We start from the raw sequence: 22,788 nt of genomic DNA on the forward strand, positions 1-22,788 counted from the left end.
TGCACTAAGGCCTGAGCTACACTAAAAAGTTAGGTTGACCCAGATATGTCACACCCCTGAGAGGTGTAGTTAAGCCAACCTAACCCCGGTGTAGACAGTGCTAGGTCAGCAGAAGAATTCTTCCATTTGACCTAGCTGCCAACTTTCGGGGAGGGGAGATTACTAACACCGATGGGAGATTCCCTCCTATCTTTGTAGGTATTGAAGTTTTACAGTAGTGACCATGCCAATGATGCATATTGAATGTAGACAAGTGGCTATGTCGCCATGTAGACAAACACTTAGTACAGTCCTGTCACCTATAATCTCTTCCTTTGTCTATTCCAAGCTAAGTGGTTTAAAGAGATACTATTGTCTGTCCTTGGCAGTTTGTAATTGTTTGCTCTCTCTCTTGTTGGTCATACCCTTCTAGATTCTTGAAGTTAATAAAGTTTAGCTCTTCACAGTTGCTGGGCAACTCTACGGCTCCAAAGGTAATTTCTGACTGTTCTGGAGAAATTTGAAAAAAGGCCCTAGTAGAGCTGGTCAAAAATGATGGAAAAAGAGACGAATCAGTATTTCAAAAATAAATTGACCTTTTTTTAAAAAAACAGCTCTAGCCCTTGACAGGTTTCTAGCCACTCCCCTTTTAATGATACAAACTCCTCCACATGTACTATACAAACAGGGCTGTCTTTAGGGACCCATATTCCTGGATTTTAAAGCACTGAGATTAAACAAATAATCTTTCAATTTATCTTAATGTATATTAATATACATAGCAAATAATATTTCAACTTATCTTAAATGTATATTTTTCTCATTCAGTTTCATCTGACAAATAGAATAGTCCCATAGTTACAATGAAACACTATTAAAGGAATAGGCCAGGGCACCCCTTATCTGCAAAATCATAGAACGAGGGAAGTTCTGTTAGAGCCGTGATCTGCTCACCCCTGTGTGCTTTAGGAGAATAACTTGCAGTTCTCTTTGCACCAATGTAATTTTAGATTTGATGAAACGAAGGTGTGAAATCTTTAAAAATGTGTCAAGTATCAGAGGGGTAGCCATGTTAGTCAGGATCTGTAAAAAGCAACAGAGTCCTGTGGCACCTTTAAGACTAACAGATGTATTGGAGCATAAGCTTTCGGGGGTGAATGCCCACTTCCTTGGATGTGGTTCCCCCTTTCCAACTGAACATCAGAGACACCATGCACTGCACTATAATAACCCAAATCACAAACGGACTCTAGAAAATCTTTTTTATTGTTGGTTTATTTATTTGTTAACACTTTCTGCACTAAACAACTGTGTCCAGGAAGTCATCTAGGTGATACTATAAGAGAGAAACCGGATTCACGGCTCTCGTAGCTGAGGAAGAAGGGGATGAGTCATCCTAGGGCTTGTCTACGTGAAGGACTTGTGCACTGGTAGCTACACTGTAGCAGCACAGTGGAAGCTCCTACTTCAGAGAGGTGTTAAAACAAGACTTCCGCTGGTGTAGCTGACCCAGGTAAGTGGCACAGAAGCAAGTCACTTTTTAGACCACAGCAACATATCTGCACTAGGGGGTTGTGCTGGTCCAGCTACATTCCCCAGTATGGGCAAGACCTGAGAATCGACATCCATTGATCTGAAACTCACAATACTTTTTCCTCTGGGAGAGCAGCAGCCTAGGTTTCAGCTTCCTCTCATGTCAGGTTCCCAGGCCCTTAAAGTGGGATGAAAATCTTTGAGGAAATAAAGCAGCCAGACCCAGATATTCCTTTAAAAACAATGAATTAATAATTATTAATTAACAAAAGGCAGACCCCCTCCCAAAATGGAGAAATGTTTTTGCAAGAACCTTGAGGCCATCATTACACATCCTGACTATAAATGGAAAATACCGTGATAAATAGCATTGTATTCACACTTCATGGGACTCTCTTAGGACTGTAATGTTGCTGCACCCCTCCAGGGAGCATCCTATCTCAGGGAGCTGCGATTCTTTCCTTGCTCCCCTCTTGGTCTAGCAGGATAGTCCAGCAGCCAACCACTGCCCTTTCCTTCCCAACGCCTGCTACTCCTGGCGCAGCTTTGCTGGCCAGAGCATTGGGGGGCAGAAAACTCTGCCCATATCCCTCCTTTCCCCATGTGCTCCAGGTGCAGAGTAAGAGAGTGTACTGTGTCAGTGTACAGAACCACTTGGACCTGAGTGACCTGTACAGGGAAAGCAAGATGTGAGCTCACGCCCCCCGCTGCCCTTGGAGCGTGCAGTCTGGGCTATTATCTAGCCTTTTGTAAGAGATTGTGTGTGCATTGCAATGTGTGGCGTGCTTCTTCTTGCACAGTAGTATGTAGATAACTTTCTGGATAAAGAGATAAAATATTCAGTTAAAGGCGTATGCATACGTACAGATATACACACACCATTGTGTTAAGCATTATGTTACCAAGACATGGTTAATCACCACCCTGACCAAGTGGCTTATTGGTCGTGCCCTTTTCCCCTATCCTTTGTTGGTGTGTGATTTTTGGCCTTGATCCTGGAAACACAAAAATGTATAACTTTATGCATTGCTGTAGTGCCATCGATTTCGGTGTGACTACTTGCATGTGTAATGGGAATGTGTTCAGGATCTGGCCCTTACACTGTAAGCTCTTTAAGGGCTCAATTTTGCAAAATGCTGCATACTTTGGTCCTGGTCCAGCAAACTTTAAGAATCTGGGTAGGACCACTGAAGTCTGGAATACTGTGTCCAGTTTTGGGCCCCACACTCCAATTTTTCCACATCCTTCTTGTAAAGAGTCCAGCGGAGGGCAACAAAAATGATTAGGGGTCTGGAGCACATGACTTATGAGGAGAGGCTGAGGGAACTGGGATTGTTTAGTCTGCAGAAGAGAAGAATGAGGGGGGATTTGATAGCAGCCTTCAACTACCTGAAGGGGGGTTCCAAAGAGGATGGAGCTCGGCTGTTCTCAGTGGTGGCAGATGACGGAACAAGGAGCAATGGTCTCAAGTTGCAGTGGGGGAGGTCCAGGTTGGATATCAGGAAAAACTATTTCACTAGGAGGGTGGTGAAGCACTGGAATGCGTTACCTAGGGAGGTGGTGGAGTCTCCTTCCTTGGAGGTTTTTAAGGCCCGGCTTGACAAAGCCCTGGCTGGGATGATTTAGCTGGGAATTGGTCCTGCTTTGAGCAGGGGGTTGGACTAGATGACCTCTTGTGGTCCCTTCCAACTCTGATATTCTATGATTCTACTGCTCATGTGCTTAAACTGGTGCTTAAGTGCTTCGCTTGATTGGGGGCAGACGGTCCAGCACTTTGTAGGAGTGAGCCTAGGGTAATGAGTTTGGAAATCTCAGGCACGAGCAACCAGCCACAAATGCAGTGTTATTATTTAGTAAGATTGTTTAAAAACAGAATAAAATCTGGATGAGGCCATCTTTACACATCATAAAGGAACAGCAACTGGCACAATTTTTCCTTGTTGTACAGGTCACCTTTGAGACTGCAAAGATGTCATTAGCTGCCATTCACAAGCAGCTCCAGCTGTGATGTGCTTTCTAATATTTTATGAAATCAGAGTCCCCCTCATTATCGAATTCCCCTGCTCTAGTGTGATCAATACCTTCTATTAAACAGCAGCAGCACCAGGATCCAGCCAGGCGCTGACGCTGACCTCACTGTGCAAAGGCTCTGCAGTGATATGTCCATCGACTTTCAAATCCTTTCCTCATCTCCACGTTTGTGATCTTAAAAAAATGAGTGAGACTGTGAATGTGAATGTCCCAGCTGAAGCAAGACAAATTTAGACTTGAAATAAGGTGTAAATTTTTAACAAGGAGGGTAATTAACCATTGGAACAATATACCCAAGGTCATGGTGGATTCTCCATCACTGACAAATTTGAAATCACGATTGGATGTTTATCTAAAAGATCTGCTCTAGGAATTATGGCGGGGCAGTTCTATGGTCTGGGTTATACAAGAGGTCAGACTAGATGATCACAATGGTCCCTGCTGGCCAGGGACTCTATGAACACTGCAAAGCCATTCACCATACAAAAGGGAGTGCCCTATTAAAGAGGATTTCTTCTCCAACTGAGAGTAATGACAGTTCTCTTTCACATCTCCACCCCTTTCCTTACGCACTTTAATTATAGGGAAACCTGTACAAGAGATTGTTCCCTATTAGGTAATAATCTGTTTTAAGAGACTGTGCCACAGTGCATCCCATGTAATGAGTGATTCTATTCCACCTGTAGGAAAGGGCCACTTCCACATAAATGTTACTTACAGCTCTTAGGGTCAGGAATGATCTGTGTTTGCGTAGCAGAGGCCTGGTCCAAGACTGGGATTCCTAGGTACTACTGCCAAATAAATAAGTGGGGTGGGACCCTTGGGTGGTGATTTAAGCTGGGATTCACTGTATTCACTATCAGAGGGGTAGCCGTGTTAGTCTGGATCTGTAAAAAGCAACAAAGAGTCCTGGGGCACCTGAGTGCCCCAGGACTCTTTGTCGCTGTATTCACTAGGATTATGAAGGATTGTTTATAAAGCACAGTATGAGTGCTGGGTCTGTTCGTACCCACAGAGAGACATGGTCCCTGCCCCAAGGATCTTACAGGGTCAATTAGTGTAGCACGGGACGAACAGGTCCCTTCCCAGGCATGGGTTTGTCTGGCCCCAGGCGGGAGGGAGGGACACAGATGCCAGGTGCAGAAGACATGACAGTCCGGTAATCCCTTCCAGGCCTGGGGAACGCTGTGTGACGGTGTGAACCAGAACCAGAGCCCGCTGCAGCCACGCATCTGCCCAAGACGGGGCTGTGCAGCCTTGCTGGGGTGTAATCCCCCCGGTCCCAGCGAGCTCTGCCAGCGGGGGTTGTGTGCAGCCATTCCCCAGGCACCAGCTCTCCAGCGTGGGGCACGGGTCGCTGTGACCCTAGTCACCAAGGCACCCCCCAGCGCTGGCAGCGGTTCCCAGGCAGCCCAGCCAGGCTCACAGCTGGGTCCCCCCTGCACGCAGGGTTCCTGCGCCTCGCTGCTGGGCCGGGCGGACTCGGCCACTTGCCGGCGCGCAGGGGAGGGCGCGTCCCGCCCCGCCACTACCCGGGGCTCGCTCTGCCCCCGGCGGGGCCGCGGGAGGGGCCCGGGGGCTGCGCCGGATCCCGGGCTCGCGGCCTGCGCGGGGAGTGGCGGGGGGAGGCTCCCCCCGGCGTGGCCAGGCCTCCCGCCCCTCCCTCGGCCCCCCTCCGCCGCGCATGGGCCCGCCCAGCCGGGTGGCCATGTTGCGGCTCCGGCGCACGGGGCGCAGAGCGCGAGCGGGACCCGCAGCAGCCGGAGCTGGAGCCGGAGCTGGAGCCGGGCGGGCAGGGGCGGCGCAGCGCGGGGATGGCCGTGGCGGTGGAGAGACCCGCGGTGAGTGCGGGGGCCGGGCGGTGGGGAGACCCGCCGGGCGGCAGCAGCTCTCCCCGGGAAGGGAACCAGGCGCCCGGCTCCGAGCAGCCGCTGCGCGCCCGTCCGCGGGAGGAGCTGCGGGGCCGGGGCGGCTGGAGCGGGGCTGGCCGGTGAAAGTTTGGGCTCGGTGGTGACCAGGTGTCCATCGGCGGGGCGTGCAGCCCTCTGCAAACCCGGGGCGCGGTCCGAATCCGGCCTGGAGCCCTCCTTGCCTGCGACTGGTCTGTGTTTGTACAGCCCCGAGCACCGCGGGGGCCTGATCTCTACCGAAGGCTCCCAGCCCTAGGAGAATATGAAGCCTAACAGGGAAATAGTTGTATAGATGATGCTTTCCCAGCCCAGGACACAGACTTAGCTCCTGCGTTGGGCTTCCAGCAGAGGCGGCGACTCCTTGACATATTTGGGGAGGTTTTCAAACATCCTCTGTCCTAGCAGCAGTGTCGGTAACTTGAGCATCGAGCGGAGACGCCTTAGTCTTCCTCCTGCTTCATACAACAGTTGGGCAAATAGTTTATTCTCTGGATAAAGCGTTTGGTGTTGTGTGACCCGAGAAAGGGGAGAGTTGTACTGGAAAACAGAGGTGTTGTGAGAGAGAAGTGTAATGAAGCTGAAATCTGGGTTAACACGGCATGAAATGCCCTCTTTGCTTCCTCCCCAGCTATTCCCTAAAGAATAAATGGTAATGGTGACTCAGTGTGGTCATTTGGCAGCTATAGCTTCTCCCAAGAAAATTTCCCACAGTCAGAAAACGTACAGCTGATGGATTTAAGTGCAACTGTAGATTGTGTCTAGGATTAATTAGGGAGGGGCAAACGCCCGGGATTTCAGATTTTCTTTTAGGGTTTTTTGTTTGTTTCGACACTTTGCTGTTGGATAATCACTGAGTTTAGATATGCATCCGAAGAAGTGGGTTGTAGCCCACGAAAGCTTATGCTCTAATAAATTTGTTAGTCTCTAAGGTGCCACAAGTACTCCTGTTCTATTTGAGGATACAGACTAACACGGCTGCTACCCTGAAACCTGAGTTTAGATACCATACATTAAAATTATTTCTTAGGACAAGTTGGTAGCTTTTGCGAGTTTTGATGTATACCCATTTGTTTTGATCTCTGGTTCCCACAAAGTTTTTCATACGTATTGGGAAGTACAAAAGCATTAGAAGTGATCTTACAAAAATGCTTTTATTATGTCTAACTCACAGAAATGTGGGAGAAATGAAATGGTGACCAGATGAATGCGCTTTCATACATTGTCAAGAGGGGGAAGGGAAAGAAACTTGATTGACTTTTTCCTGTGCTGTACCAGTAAAACAGATGTTGCACATGGAGCTGAAGATTTTAAATGTGGCTACTTTCATAATGTGAAAATGGTGTCTGTGTTCAAGATGTGACCTGGATCACACAGTTTCTGTTAGCATTTATTACTTTACTATGGATCTAACCGGATAATAAACTGTATATTCCATGCAGCGGAGTAAATGTATACGGTTCCTTAGCAGTGTTGCTGTAGAAGGGGAAGTTACACTGCTAAAGAAAACAAAACAAGAGTTGAAGTTTAATAACAGAACAACTATAATTTATACTAGCTACTGGAGCGCCAGATCTGGCTGTGAAATGCCTCTCTAAGATCCCAGTTCAGCAAGGTTTTAAGCAGGTACTTAAATTTAAGATTGTACTTCAGCACAGGCTTAAATCTCATTGAAATCAGTAAAACAACAAGGAGTCTGATGGCACCTTAAAGACTAACAGATTTATTTGGGCATAAGCTTTCGTGGGTAAAAACCTCACTTCTTGTGCATCTGAAGAAGTGAGGTTTTTACCCACAAAAGCTTATGCACAAATAAATCTGTTAGTCTTTAAGGTGCCACCAGACTCCTTGTTGTTTTTGTAGATACAGACTAACACGGCTACCCCCTGATAATTGAAATCAGTGGGACCTAAGCATGGGCCGAAGTGTGTTGCTGAGAGGGGGCTTAAGGATCAGATTCTAACAGGGCCATCTCAGTAAGTAGGCTCAGAGCTCTTCTGCATACAGACTTGCACCAGTTCAATGTAAGGTGATCTATAGAACTGATGTAGTTAAACTGATGCAAAAAGTTGTGGACCATTGGGTATGTGCAACCCCTGTTAGCTAATCCTCTCTCCCATACCTTTACACGTGTTTGGGTATTGGGTTGGTGGGAGGGAAAGCTGGAGAAATGGTTAATTGTTAACACATTATACATGAGGGGCGTGTGAAGTTCCCCTTGTTAAATGTTTGCCTTTCAAGCTCTGAATTTGGCTAATTTGTGTTTTTTGGGGGGTTTTTTAAAGGATTTTTTTGGGGGGGAAATGAAAGCTGAAGGAATGAAATTAAGAACAACTTAATCTGATTTAATGAGCCAAGATAACATTCTTGAGTCATAACATTTACGGCTGAGATGGCCCATGCAGGATGTGACCGTTGTTAATTTTAAAACATGCATAAAAAAATAACTAGAACAAAGAGTATCTAACCAACCACTCCAAAGAAACTATATTTAATTATAGTCTAGTAGGCTGGCCACAAGTTCTGAAAAGATGAAAGATTTTAAGGCCCTGATCCAGCAAACGCTAATGCAGTTTATGCACTGCAAGCAATCTCACTGCCTTCAGTGATACTAATTACAGTGTGCAAAGTTAAGCACGGGCATATGTTTTTGCAACATTAGGGTCAGAGACTCCAGTGGGACTTTGCATCTGCTTAACATTATGCATGTGCTTAAGTGTTTTCAGGATCGTGACTTAACTTTGTAGGAAGACCAATAGCTTATGTCCAAAAATGCTGTGCAGGATGAAACACTACTTGAGTGCACATTTTACACACGTGCTTTGGAAGATGATGTTATAATCGGAACCATTTTTAAAATGGTTTTATCTTTATCCTTGAAAATATATTAAATATACAGGCAAAGGGCTCCCAATCGCACCCGTCAGAGAAAAATGAGAGAAAGAACAAAAGCACGGCTAATGGAGTACTAGAATTTGTGACCTCTTTTAGGATCTTTGGGTATTTGTTGTTGTTGCTGGCAGAATGTCAGACTTCACTTAAAAACAAAAACCATTGAGCTGATCCCAGGTGTTGAGTGACCATGGCACCCACTGACATCAGTCAGAATTGTGGGTGCTCACCACCTTTGGAAAGCGAGGCCTCCCATGTGTCTTAGCGGAAGGGTGCTCATACCTGTATGGTGTCTTAGTTGTTTGGACAATTGGAAGAGTAGTTTATGGAAGGCGTTATGGAGTTGCAGATGGCTTGGACACCTGGGAGTAGGGAGATGGGTCCAGAAGCAAATGTGGTTAGCTCCCAGACCTTTGTATAGGGGCGTGTGGGGGTGTGTGTCTGAGGCCCAGAGAGAGGAAGTGCCCAACGTCACACAGCAGGTCTGGCAGAGCAGGAAATTGAACCCAGATCTGCCGAGCCCCAGGGAGTAGCACCTAACCCCTACCAGGGCTTTGGAGCTGTGCTTAGGGCTCTGCTCCAAAGCCCTGCCTAGATCAGTCTTCTCCCTGCCTGCAGTCTCCTTTTTTTAATTGTTTACATTTTTCTAATGCAGTGATTCTTTTGGGAAGTTTCTTTGCATTCTTGTGCCATTGTCCCTTCCAGGTAAATGTCTCCAGCCAAATCACAAAGCAGAGGTGTGAACTCTGCTTTCCAGTCTCCTACATTCGCCTCAAATGCCCTGTCTCCACTAGGGAAATTCATTCAAACCTTTCTCCTTGTTGCTCCCACTCTTCCAGATGGGCTCCAGTGTTAGCAATAGCAAGAACCCCGGTGTGAATAGTGTGCTCCCCCCCCACCCATTGTTGCCAATGCTATCTCAGGTTGAACTGCAGTGATGTTGGCACCCAGCAGGTCATCTTCCCTAGGGCTAGTTGCTCGGTGAAGCAACTGTGGGAAACTCTTGGAAGATGTCCCTTGCCACAGAGCAGTTGGCTTTAAAGTCTAAGGAGGACCATCGAAATGCCAACGCTCATTAAGCAGCTTCAGTCTGAGAAACAAATCTTTGCTTAGAGAGGAGGCATTTTGAAATGTCCCCTCCCCCACCCCCAGACTCTGCTTTTCTGGCTCATTGCCCGCACTGGAAGCAATCGTGAGTCTTCGTTGCTTCTTCGTCCTTGGAATCTTTTCTTCTCTAACAATTGCAGATGCAGGATGGGCACAAGGCTTTTATTTGTGTTTTTTTTTTTTTTTTTTTTTTTTTTTTAAATTAGTGGCACAAATCCTGTCGGGGGGAGGAGGTGCTGGGAAGAGATAGGCTTCCCCTTTGTTCTGACCCTCAGCAGACTTGTCTACCTTTGCAACATCCGTTGTCTTCTCTGGATGGATCTGCTCTAGATTCTGAACCAAGTTCGCCCAGTGGTTCTTCCCAGCAAGGTGCTAAAGCGATTTCAGGTCCCAGCATAGATGGGTCCCTCTCCAGGAAGTGCACAATGATGATCCAGTGAATACACCTGTGCTATTAGCATTCACCATTAATACCAATGAAGCACCCTCTTGATTGGAGGGGGGAGACACACAGCCAAGTATGCTGCAGGGAGCATTGTTCTCACAATAAATGAAGTGAGAGCAAAAAGATTCCCAGATCACTAGTTACAACAGTGTTTTATAGACTGTGCCATCACATGGCTCCCCTTAGGGGGAGGGATAGCTCAGTGGTTTGAGCATTGGCCTGCTAAACCCAGGGTTATGAGTTCAGTCCTTGAGGGGGCCACCTAGGGATCTGGGGCAAAATCAGTACTAGGTCCTGCTAGTGAAGGCAGGGGGCTGGACTCAATGACCAAGGTCCCTTCTACTTCTAGGAGATAGGATTAATTTAAATTTATTTATAATGTGCACTGAGATTTGAAACAGACAAGGGTGTGTCTTCCTCAGAGGGGAGAGCTCAATGACTCTTCAGAGCGCTCTCTTCCAAGGAGACCAGAAGATTGCTGGGACATTGGCTTCCCTCCCTGGCTTGCACCTTATTATTCCCCACGCCTGGAGGGTGAAGGCCTAGAGGCTAGTAGCAGAAACCCAAATGCTGCATAGGAAAGCATGATGTGGAGAGCGACTGCTTCCCCTGCTCTGCCATCTGCCCCAGTCATCCTATGCCCATCCTCCAGGCCCTGACCGTGTGGTTCTTGTGCAAAGGGGCTTGCTGGGCCAGAGGAGACCATGCCACTGAGATGCTATTTCTTCTCTGCTCCACTGAATGTCTGGAGGCTCTTCTAAGCCATGTTGCACTCCTCAACACACCATAGCCCAGGGCAGTGTGTGGCCCAGGGTTCTCATCATTCTAGAGCAAGTTTCACACACAGTTTGGGTTAACATCATTTGGACTCTAGGTAGACCAGGTCTGACTGACCACTGTGGTGTGCTGTTTTAAAAAAAAAAAAATATCCACAGAAAGGTGGATCAATTCCCTGCAATTTTTTTACAAGTATCACCAAGCTTTTCCTGTAAATTTTTGTCTGTGTACCCCCACAGCATCTCTTTGGTCTTCCATTGAAATTGCCTCAGCTGTCCAAAGTGAATTCTACCAACTCTTGGAACAGCAGACAAGTAGCCAAGAGACTATTATCACCATTTCACTGATAGAGAGCTGCAAGATAATGTACTGAGCTAATGGCCTAGGGCTTTCTTATCCAAAAATCTAAACACATTCTGTTTAGAAGAGAGACCTATTCTGCAAACTGTGTGTCCTAGCTCTGTTGAAGTCAATGGGACTCCGTGGGAATTAGGACTAGTGCATGTTGATCTGTTTGCAGGACTGGACCTTCTATTTTCTGCTTTCATCTCCGGTAATCACTGATAACATCATGGCAAGGGACACTCCAGGGACTTTCTCAACTGATTGCTTATTTCCTTAACTCTGTATGAGTTTTTGTACATGTGAATTCACCATCTTTCTGTTTCTGCTTCCTTGTTTTAGTTTGATTCTATTTAAAATCTATTAATGTTTTTTTTTAAAGAAACAGTCCATTTGCTTCAAAATCATAAATATTTACTTGATCAGTTCCAGCCGTGTGCCCTCCTCTACAGTTACATGCAAAGAGCTCATTTTAGAAATCTGGCTTTTTGATCAAAACATCCTCTTCTTTGGAATTGGTTATTCAAAACCGATTCCTGAACTGCAGCAAAATCCTTTTGTAAATCTGTTTGTATTTGGTCCCTTGCACTCCTGAGGAACAGTAATAGCTCTTGTATCGTAAGAATGTTCCCTTTTTTTAATTCTTCCACTGAATCCATGTATTGAATCCTGGGGGGAGTCTTCCGAAATGGTTGACCAGTTCCACTCTCTTTTTTCCCGTTAAGTGGCTGATCACTAGCTCTATTGAAGTGGATGGGAGTTTTACCGTTGAGTTCAATGAGAATAGGATCTGGCCCCAGTTACCTTTTGCAGTTGAGAAAGCGATTCAGTGTCTGGGCTGAGTATATCCAAAGCTTGACTCAAACAAGTGAACATAATTCCAGTCAAGTTTCCAAGATCTCTACCCATGGCATCATCAATTTATATTTTTAAACAGTATAAAGATGAGGCAGGGATCAGCCTGATGAAGACTGCTTTGATAATTACAAAGCAGTTTTCCATTTCTCTCTCTCTTTTCCCCCCCCCCCATGATAAATTGCAGAGCATAAGCTGCACTGGAAAGTGAACTGAAAATCTTATTAGGTTGTTAGATGGTTGTATACACTGCTTCCTCCCACAACCTAGTCTTTGCATTTCAAATCCTCTTCCTCAACTGATCTGAACACCAACCCCTTGGAATTTGAGTGTCAGTATCAGGCTGTAAGAATTACAGGTTTTTTTTGGGGGGGGGGGGCACACAGGTGAATGAAGAATACCATAGTTACAATTATGGCTTTTTTTCCAGTACAGTGTTTGGCAGGCAACGGCCTGGTTTGGCAAGTGAGAGACTTGCAACCTGGAAAGGCAGCAGCATCTGTCTATCATTGAATTGGCATCACCTTTTGGCACCTACTGTAATAACGATTACCCGAGATATTTCAGACTTGTACAGGAAACAGATTGTCACCTGGTAGCTACTGAGGTGCCATAAAACTGGAACTGTCTTTTCTTTTGTTTGTTGCTTCATATCTTTGAGAGTCTCTTGTCTTGATTTTTTTTTTAGATCAATAGTATTTGATCTATAACACACACATTTAAAAAAAAACTTTTAGTAATTTGGGTCAAGATTTTAGAAAGTGGCTAGTTTTTATTTGTTTGTCTGAGTTTTTTGGTTCCCAGGCTGAGACATATTTCAGAAAGTGCTGAGCACCCACCTTCAGAATATTGGGCCCCTGTAGGTATATGGTTGAGATACCATAATAATCCTCTAATTTGGCCAGCTGTGTAACACAGGCCATATTTCACCCAGTGACCTCTGCATCAAGCCCACTAACCTGGGGTAGAAGGGGCAGAGGGTGTGTGTGTGTGTGTGTGTGTCAGATGTGAAAAAATTATCTCTCTCTCTAATCTTAGAAAGACCTCTGATCTGATTTTAAGACGTCCAATGATGGAGACTTTACCACATCCCTTGGTGATCTGTTCCATTGGTTAATTACACATACTGTTTACAAACCAGAACACCCCTCGTCCCGCCCGCCAATACTTCTTATTTCCAGATTGAATTTTGCTGAGCTCAGCTTCCGGCCATTGGATCTCTGTGCTAGATTAGAGGCCTCTAGATCGTCTCCCTGGGCAGGTCCTTTAAGGTGTCTTAAATTCAGTACCTGAAATCACTAGTCGCTTCAAAATCCAGGCCAACAATTTCAGTTTTGAACATTTCCCTGCTTGTGTCCAAAGAAAGTAATGAAGTTACGGGCTTTGACAAATAGGGAGGGTGGGGGATAGCTTTAGCCCATGGTTTTAGTTTTTTCAAGGCATTAGATTTCAGTTTAGTACTGAAAATGTCTCTCTTTTTTTTCAGTATGTTTCCAATATACTGTAGGTAATACTGTATCTAAGAAATCCTTAATGCTTTGAATATTTAAAGGAATTTATGTCTGCCACAAAGTATCTTTTCTCCCAGAAAGAGCAAACGTAGTCTCACTCTTTCATCTGTCTCATTAATATTGAGTATGTGGCACTTTAATATGGCAGCTGAAGCAAAGCAGGAATTTCAGCAACTATCTGACAACTGTAAGCTGAGAATTAACTGGCATTCTAGTGCAATCTGCTGTGTATAAAATAATTCGCACTTCCCAGTAGCGTTTGACCTAATTTACAATTCCCCTTTTAACCTGTTTTTGGAACCCTGGAGTAGTCAGATTCAGTGTCTGCAAACTTATGGCACAATTTTCAAAGGTGCTGAGCACCCACAGATCCTGTTGAAGTCGACAAGCGTTGGGGGTGCCCAGCACTTTTGAGGGCCACCCCAGTAGGGCCTGATTCTGCTGTGTATACTCCTGTTCAAGTACTGACTCTCGCAAGGAGTCCCAAAGCAATGGTGTGAAGAGCTCCACTGGCATAAAGGGGGCATGAATCCAGCGGATCTGTATGTCTAGTATGAAGTTGGTATGGCCAACGCTGAGGATATAGTGGGGCATGGAGATTTGGCTGTTGTAGTGGCCCCTAAGGGCCACAGGCAGCAGTGCTCAGCTTACGTTTGCTGAAATGGTCCCTAGCTGGCCCAAGATAAGGGGACACAAAGGTCTCATGAAGCTCCATCTCCATCCCTCTCCCCTGAACTGTGTGCCAAGCTCAGGGACAGGGATGAGCTGGGTATTTTGATGGGTGGAGAATGTCTTGACATGGACGGGCTGAAAGAAATTAGAACTGCAGGCACACCCGCTGCCTGCATCGGGTAGAACGTGCTTTCCAGGTTCGTGAATGTCTGTCGAGTTGCTCATTTAAAAGTTTGAGATGAGCCCTAAATACACCCCCAGTTTCAAACACCCACAAGCTGTGGGCCCAGTCTCTGTAACAGGCTGGAATGAAATGGGGGGGCTGTCATGGTGTTGCTGGTGAACATGAGTAACTGCCATTGACTTTAACAAGAGTTACTCACATCCCATGGAGGGGAAACATGGATCTGGAAACGGCTTAACGTTGGGAAAGTTCAGGTGTGGGTCTGAACTTTGGCTCTGCGCCACCACTGTGACAAAGCAGTAATAAAGCCCTCCTGGTGCTTTGAATTTACAAGGAAGCTGAGCTGAAAGATGAAACCAAGCTGTTTCTCAGAGACATGCCATACCGTCCCAGACACGCACTGATTGTCATAGTGACAAGGAATGTTGGTTAAGCAGACTTCACAAATCTAGAGTTTCTCTTATTCTTGAGCTTGTCTCTCTTTCTTCCCCCTCCCCCCCGAATGAAGCAATTTATTCCTTCCTGTTTGAAGTAGGAGTAGCTAGTAATAGTACTCCGTGTTAGGTAGTACGTATTTACTCTTCCCTATGTAATGAGAGGCAGTGGGGTATAGTGGACAGTCCACTGACCTGGGATTCAGAAGGCCTCGCTTCTAGTCCCAGCTCTGCCACTGGTTTACTGGGTGACCTTGGGTGAAGTCCCATTGCTTCCTTGTGTCTTGGTTTCCCCATCTGTAAAATGGAGACAGTTGACCTCCTTTGTGAAATGCTTTGAGATCTATGGATGAAAAGTGCTATAATAAATTATTTAGAACCTGAGCCAGTTCCTGTTGAACTTCTAGTGACTTAATACTGGAATCAAACTAATAATAAACCTGCCCTGTGAAAATCCAAAGTAACTCCACTAGTGTAACTGGTGGCAGGATTTGGCCAAACATTTCAAACAAAACAGTAGGGGGTTTTCAGTTTGAGCCAGTCAAACCCAATGCAAAGTTTTATATAGTGAATGTCAAATATTTAGTACAATGGGTAGGTGCCATTTGGTATCGAACAGGGGGCCATTGCCCCCCAAAGATTTTTCCAGGCTCCCTGGGACTGGAGGCTCCGGAGTGCCGTTTTTCCATGTGGTGTGAGTTCTTTTTTTATTATTATTATTTTTATATATTTAACTCTCAAACATTTAAAAAAAATATCCTGACAAACAGATGTTTTCTTCCAATAAAATGAGCCAGAAATTTTGAAGTATAAATCCAGGGAGCCTTATATTAATTTTTATGTAATATGTTACAATAGAAACACTGGCCAGTTTTAAAGCCGTGTAAATATTTCAAGGAGTGACTCTTAGTGGTTGGTTCCTGATTGAAATACAGCATGGAAGATCCTAGCGCAGGGACGTGGGTTTCCTACCCAAACTAAACGACTGTCGCTGTTACGTGTTTCTTTCCAGTCCTCACGTGTGCTGAAATAACCTACCAGACTCTTAGTGGTCACTGTTACGTGGCTTGTAAGCTCTTTTTAGGGCAAGGACCCTCTTTTGTTCTGTGTTTTGTATAGCCCCTAGCACTATGGGGTCCTGCTCCATGCCTGGGCCTCCTACTCGCTGCAGTACTAATGGGGGTTTGAACCACACAGAGATGGGAAGATCTGGGCATCTGTCGCTACACCCTCAGGGCTGCATCGTGCTCCAAAGGGGATGGGGGAATAGCTATGGCACTGCATTGGGCAGCGGAGCGGGCTGGCCACATGGAGGGAAGCATGCTGCACCCTGGGAGAGGGTGTGTGGAGCTCACTCCATCTGCATGCCAGGCATCTCCAGCAGCACACTCTCCCTCTGAGTCATAGTGTGCCTGCCAGGCTCTGCCGAAGTGGCACCATTGAGCACTTTGATGTGATGATTATAACAAATGCCAAGCAGCTAAACTACAATAAATGATGAGTGTCATGCGTAGGGAAATGAGACTTTAGGATGTGGCTACTACAAGCTCTCCTCTTGATTTCAGTGGGACTTACCTGCATAATAAAAAGCGCGGCTGGATGTGGGGAAGGGGAGCAGAATCAGGCCCTTAATAAGGAACTTGTGTGCCCTTCTAAATGCACAATAAGTGTCCAGAGTAACTTTATACACTAGACCCAAGCAGTTATGGTCCAGTGTATAAGTAGTAAATTGCATAAATTTAAAACTATCTCCCATTACCTGCCTGTATGTAATCAATGGCTGGGGTTGCTGCCCCAATCTCATAAATGTTTGAGACCCTTTCATTACTGGGGTTTGTATAGGTGGTGTGTGTGTGTGTGTGTGTGTGTGTGTGTGTGTGTGTGGTGTTTTTTTTGTTTGTTTGTTTTTAAGAAACAAACTTCTGAAATGAGAATGAAATACTCCTCCCGCCCCCCCATTTAAAAATGGCACTTGTTTCCCATGGGAATCAACGGGACCAGTCCTACTGTAGGGAGTAGGCCTCGGAGTAGATGTTTTCAGATTGGGCTCAGAACCAGGAAACGTTACAGTCGAGGCTGGTGCTCTGAGCATGATCTAGCTGAGATGAGTCTCCACAGCTGCTAGCGAACATGGTCCCCTGTCTCGAGGGGAGAATGCCCATGCCTCTTTCCTGACTGTGGAATGCCCTCTGTGGTGGTCCATGGCACCTCCATTCCTAAGAGGACCATCTGGGACTCACCCTGCCTGTTGCCATATATGGTAACCTTTGGAGCTTTGTTCTTGGAAAGGACCACAGGAACCTACATCGACTTCCTGATGCTTAACCAGGCTCTTCGGTCAGCTGACGAAACTCAGCCAGCTGGAGAAGAATCTGCAGTTGAGTTTACTTGCCCTTGACTGCGCTAATACAGACGTCGGTACTTTATTTGCAAGTGTACCTGTTTCCAAATAGTAAGAAACATTTAACAACAGATAATTTACTTTAGTAACCTCTATATCTGTCTTTAATAAGTCAAGCCAAAGGTAAAGCTTGGGCCACACGTGGGAATAGTGCCCTAGTTATGGGGACAGAGAACTAGTAAGCCTGTGAGCATGGGATGCAGGGAGCTCATTTGTATCACCTCTACTGAGCTACTCTTCCCTCTCTGGAGCAAGTTGAACTTCCCTCTGGGTGGGTTTGTCTTCTAGGACCGGTATGGCTCATATGGCCGTGGATTTATGGTGCATCTTTATCAGGTCCTTTAATCCACACTGTTGTGAGGAGATGAAGCAAAATGGGATAGTGTCTGTCCCTACTAACTTTGTGCGTCTTGTCTTGTCTGATGTTGTCTCTGTGATGCAGACGTTTTTGTTTGATTTTTGCTAGGCCGTTACCCGCTTCACAATGATCTGCTAGTGTTGTCGATGGCCACGCTAGAAAATGAATGGCCATGACTCAAATGGGGTACCTGTTATGTTGGTTACCTACTTGAGTATCTCATTTTTACAGAATGAGGCCCAGGTTGTGCAAATGGAGTCAGCTGGGAATATCTTGACACCTCGTTGGAGTCCCACTGAAGTTCAGGGGACTCTGCCCAGGCCCAAGGGTCTGACTCTGTCTGTGTGGATGCAGTTTGTAGGACTGCGACCTGGCTTGGGCTGTCTGCGTACAGCATCTCTACTGAAACGGTGTTGTTTGAGATTACAAGCGTATCCTGGTAACTTAGGTCACATGCTGTATAGCTCACCGCATATTATACCTACATGAAGCTGTCATTGTGTAACAGTCTCTGAGATTCTCAGCTTCCCCTGCACCTAATGAGGCTGTGAAAGCCTCGTCACTGGAGGTTTAAAAGACTAGGTTAGAGAGACAAACAGCTCCTGATGCTGGTCTAGGTATACTTGGTCCTGCCTCAGCATGGGGAGATGAATTGATGTCCTCTCTAGGCCCCTTCCAGCCCTATATGTCTGTGATTCCGTGACTTTACTCCAGTGCAAAGTGGGTGTAATATGCTAGACTTGCTTTGCACAGGGGTAGGCGACTACAGACGCACAAAGAAGCAATGGAGGATCAAGTCCCCTGGTTTTTGTTGTTGTTGTTTAGCAGCAGAGCTGCCGTCTTTTCCATTTCGTCCTTTCAAAAATCTCTCCTCCTTTTACAGGATATTTCAACAAAGTGAGGAGGTTTGGCCCTTTTTTTGTCTCATAAATAAGATCATAAGATTCAAATGCTGGCATGTGTTTAGCTGAAGTATCCAGGAAGAGACTCTGAATAGCTGATCTAGACTTTTCCTTCTGCATGTTGTTGTAGCTGGAATACGTGTTTGGAAGCATCTGAAAAATAGCTTGAAAATTCTTTTTTTCTCTTGGGGATAAATCGCGAAAAATGTTGCATTAAAAATGGCTGCATTTATTTTAATGCTTCCTTACTAAGAGCAGTGGTACAGCCCGTTACCTCACAAGCAGCCTTGGCAAAGGGAGCTAATTCAGTATAGAGATTTTACTTGACTTTAATAATAATAAAAACAGATTGGGTTGGGCATTCAAAGCAGAACTTGGTGGCAAGCTCTACAGTGCAGCTGCTGGGCTGGTTGCTGGCTCTCGTGTAACCTTTCTGCAGGGCTCCGCTGATAGCTAATGGATGTTGCAGCAGACGGTGTGTGGAATAATTTATTAATTTAAAAGAATGCCCTTCTGTAGAGCATGCAGATGAGTGCTGGGGGTTCACAGATCCCAGCAAACTATTGTGTGAGCGTGGGGAGCCCTACAGGGAAACTGTTAGAGGGGAAAGATGGCAACGTCTGCAAATGTCCCACCCCTGCGCCTGGGATCTGCTCCTTTCACAGAGCAGTGAAGTGCTGTGGAAAGAATGCTCTGCAGCTTGAGGGTGGCAGTGAAAGGAGGCGTGTTCCGACCCTTGCAGCCTTTGCATGCCGTAAGATGTGGGAAGCAAAGGACTGAGGAGTTTGCAGGGAAAGGCTTCGGTCTTCCTGACCCCACGTTGTTCACTGTCAAGAAAATCACCAGCTGTGAGTGCCCCACGGGCATTGAATCCCTTCATCTCGCAACTGCTGAGGTTAGGTCAGTCGTGTTATCTGTGAAATGGGGATGAGAAGGCTGAGGGCTTGTCTACACGCCCAGAAGTACAGGTGCAAACTGAACTGATATAAGCCAGGTTTATACCACATACAAACTTGCACCTGGTCAACATCACACCATTCCTTCAACGGGTGCAGTGTTGGGTGTAGAGCAGGCCCGAAATACAGACAGGTTAAGGGCCAGATTTACAAAGGTGCTGAGGCAGCTAAAGATGCAGATAGGTGGCTAGTGGGATTTTCAGACGTGCCTAAGAAGGTCCCATTGACGTGTCCAGTGTTGTTCAGAGTAACAGAGTTAGAAATCATGTGACCATGGGAATTTTTGGTACTACTTTTATGCCCCCGTGTATGCCTCAGTTTCCCCAATATGCTGATTTGTTTCCCAGTGGGTGGAAAAGGACTGTTTGCTCTCAGGGCAGGCTAAGGAGCCATAGGTATGAATGTCCCTTAGTTATCTGAGCCGGGTGGGGCATTAAAAGGAACTGGCCAAGGCCAATCTCATATCCTCGAGGATAGTCACCAGGACATTGACACTTAGCAACCAGCGACCCAAAGGGAGATGGATTTCCCCACCGCTCAGCAGGGAAGGTGAGCAGCATCCCCCCAGCTCAAGAGAAATGGACAGGGGAGGTGCGAAGGGGGGGGCCACAAAAGAGTTGGCTGCTGGAAGGCGTCAGAGCTCTCACCCTGGATCTGATCAAGGAGGTCAGACAGAGTCCCTTGAACAGGGGGGTTCACTACAGCTTGGCTGGGCTCTGGGCTAAGTAGAAAATACTAGAGCTGTGTATTTTCTTCTCTGCTAGAGTAAGGACTTACGCTGGGTTCCAGTTGATAAATAAACCAGACTGTTTTGACGACGCTGTTTGAGTGTCACTGCAAATGTTTGGTGAAGGGCATTAATCCGAAGAGCGTCCAAGTCTCTGCCAGGCGTGTCTCTCGGTTGGACTCGCTGAGCGGCGGAGTGAAGCCAGAGTGCTGACGCCCCCGAGGTTCCGTCTAAGGAGGCAGTGATGCCACATGCTTTGCCTTGGAGGAAAAGTGAGACCCCTTGAGGGTCTGGTATACTGAAGGGGTTCCTCCTATGGACTGTAGACCAGCTGGGGGATCTGTGACATCAGGCTGGATGGACTTTATTTTTTATTTTTTTTTTAACCAAGGTGATTTAAATCCGTGATTGAAATCATGGTATAAATCACCAAGTGTGGAAACCCTTGATTTGAATAATTGAATTTAATTAACTTTTCCCTTTGTGCATCAGTTATTTTCTAAAGAAAGGTGCATTCTCATTGGTTGACATAACCATTAAAACATGTTGATTGACAGCTAAATGGAGCCTTTACACTAGAATTGGTACATCTTTTTGCTACCTGGGAGGGTGCACTATAACTATGCATTTGTTTAAGGAATTCTATAGCTTAATATTTTTCAATTCTTATTAGTTGTACAATGTTAATATGTTAGGAAATGGCGAATGATTGTTTATTTACTAGATAATTGACTTTTTGCTTATGATTTGTGTCAAACTGCATTAGGATGGTAACTGGAATTAAACACAAAACACACACACTTTATTTTTATGAAACAAAACAACCTTACATCTTTTGGAAACGTGAACTTCTCTTTTCAAAACTTGTTTCACATTCACAATGCAATGATTTATGAAACAGAGGGATAGTCAGTGAATTAAACCAGTTGTTTCACGTCAGCCTGGGAAAATTTTCAAATATACCCAAGTAAAAGTGACTGGGGCTCAAGTTTCTACTCACCTAAGTCTATTGAAAATGAGGAAGTCTCGTAAGTCACTTAGGCTGAACTATTATGGCATATTTATAAAGTTTTACCTCAAATGTTTGATGTCCTCCCCCCACCCCCAATTCTTTCTTTGCATAGTTCAGTATCCTTGAAGACAAAGTTTTTGATACTGGTTCATGGATTCAGCATATTTATTTTTTATTTAGAGCTTTGAAGAGATAATAACTTTAGGACTTATCCGAATTTAATACAAAACGTGGTTTCATTGCAAACAGGTTTGCTTTGAAAAAGAAAAACCTATTATAATAACAGCATAAAAATCTAATTCAGTTAAAATCAGATATATTTGATTCTTCCGTCCCCCCCAAAATCGTGTTTGTTTTTTATCCATCCTGCTAGAAATAGACCACAGGTCTCTAGGCTCCTGGGCTGGTGCTTTTACCCACAAAGCCATCCTTCATGTCCTCTTGCTTAGCTGCTTCAGGAGTGCCAGAGGTGGCAGCTGTCCCCACAAGACTTTCGTGTGTCATCTTCTGCTTTTTGCCAAGTGCCTTCTACATGACTGAGCTGTGTGAATAATTAATATTAGCATTACCTCGCGTGCCCAGCAGCCTTTAAGGGACTTGCTCTCATTTATTAGATGGTGCAATGTGCCCACTGACGTTGGCTACAACCACTATATAGAATAGGCCCTGCCCTGGAGCAGCGTGAGGGACAAGTTTGAAGTTGTCAGGAGAGAACAGTTCAATGGGTATTGGGGTCAAAGCAGTTTGGCTCATAGGCCAGTATGATTATTTGCTGCTACTCTTTTTGTTACAAATAGCACCGCTTTCTGTGTTTGATGGGCTAAAATACAGTACAATCCCAAAAGGTTCTTGAGCTTTGAAATACATCATGAGATTGCCAGACATATAACTCTAATCAAGTGTATTGTAAAACCAAGAGCCTTTCAAATATGCTTAAAAAGGCCACTTCTGTAACAACTGCTTGAACAAAACTGTAGTAGTAGCAAGAGGTATTGAAACAACCCAGTAACTTTTTTTTTTTTTTTTTTAAGAGAGAGGGGATGAGGGTGTGGGTGTTAAAGGAACCCACATAACTCTTAGGTTGACTTTATTCTTTAATTGCTTCAAATTGTAGATGTAGATTGTTCAGTTATTAAATACAAAGGGAGTTTGGACTTGATTCTCCCCTCCAACTTGGTAGCACTTTGTACTAATAAGATTGTACAAGTGAGAGGGGCAGTGTTTTGCACTCACTTTGCATAGTTGTTTACACCAGTGCAAGGTGCAGAGCGATGAAGAAGCAAGCCTCTTGGGTTTATGGGGTGGCAAATGGAACTAGACTTCAAACATAATTTCTTTCATAGGCACAGAAACATTAAATGTTCTATCTGAGTGGTACCAGAATAGTCTCTGCAAATTCTAAGCGACTGCAGCGTAATCCTAGCTGTTTGTCAGATCAAGTAGATGCCATGAAAGACTTTCTAAGTATAACTTGTGACACTAGTAGTACCTGATAGTCCTTTATGGAATATACAAACTCGATGAACTTAACCACCAGGGATGAGTCCCAGCTAAATGCCTCAACAGTATATCTACCATCTCACTGGAACACCTGGGTTGTATGCAGTAGTGATCTGGAGGGATATGTGGAATTGAAACATGATGGGGGCTTGAGTCTTTCTTACAGTCATGTAAATTGGGAGTAACTCCACTGAAGTCAATACTGTCTCTCTTTCCAGCCCTCTGATTATTGGTTCATCCCTTGGGAACAGCAATCTTGCTGA

The 22,788-nt window shown here is 45.4% G+C and overlaps 1 protein-coding gene across 5 annotated transcripts in view; it reads left to right on the forward strand.

Annotated features, from left to right (window-relative positions):
* The first annotated feature begins 5,249 nt into the window (after positions 1–5,249).
* Positions 5,250–22,788, forward strand: part of SEPTIN11 (septin 11) — a 72,744-nt gene continuing 55,205 nt past the window's right edge. For all 5 annotated transcript variants that reach the window (XR_004645989.1, XM_034772752.1, XM_034772751.1 and 2 more), the window contains exon 1: positions 5,250–5,384. Coding sequence is in view for 4 of the 5 variants with exons in the window: in XM_034772752.1 (XP_034628643.1) it covers positions 5,358–5,384 (27 nt within the window). In the remaining variant the exon portion in view is untranslated. The remainder of the gene's footprint in view (positions 5,385–22,788) is intronic.

This window comes from Trachemys scripta, chromosome 5 (genome assembly GCF_013100865.1).
Source record: "Trachemys scripta elegans isolate TJP31775 chromosome 5, CAS_Tse_1.0, whole genome shotgun sequence".
Classification (NCBI taxonomy): domain Eukaryota; kingdom Metazoa; phylum Chordata; order Testudines; family Emydidae; genus Trachemys; species Trachemys scripta.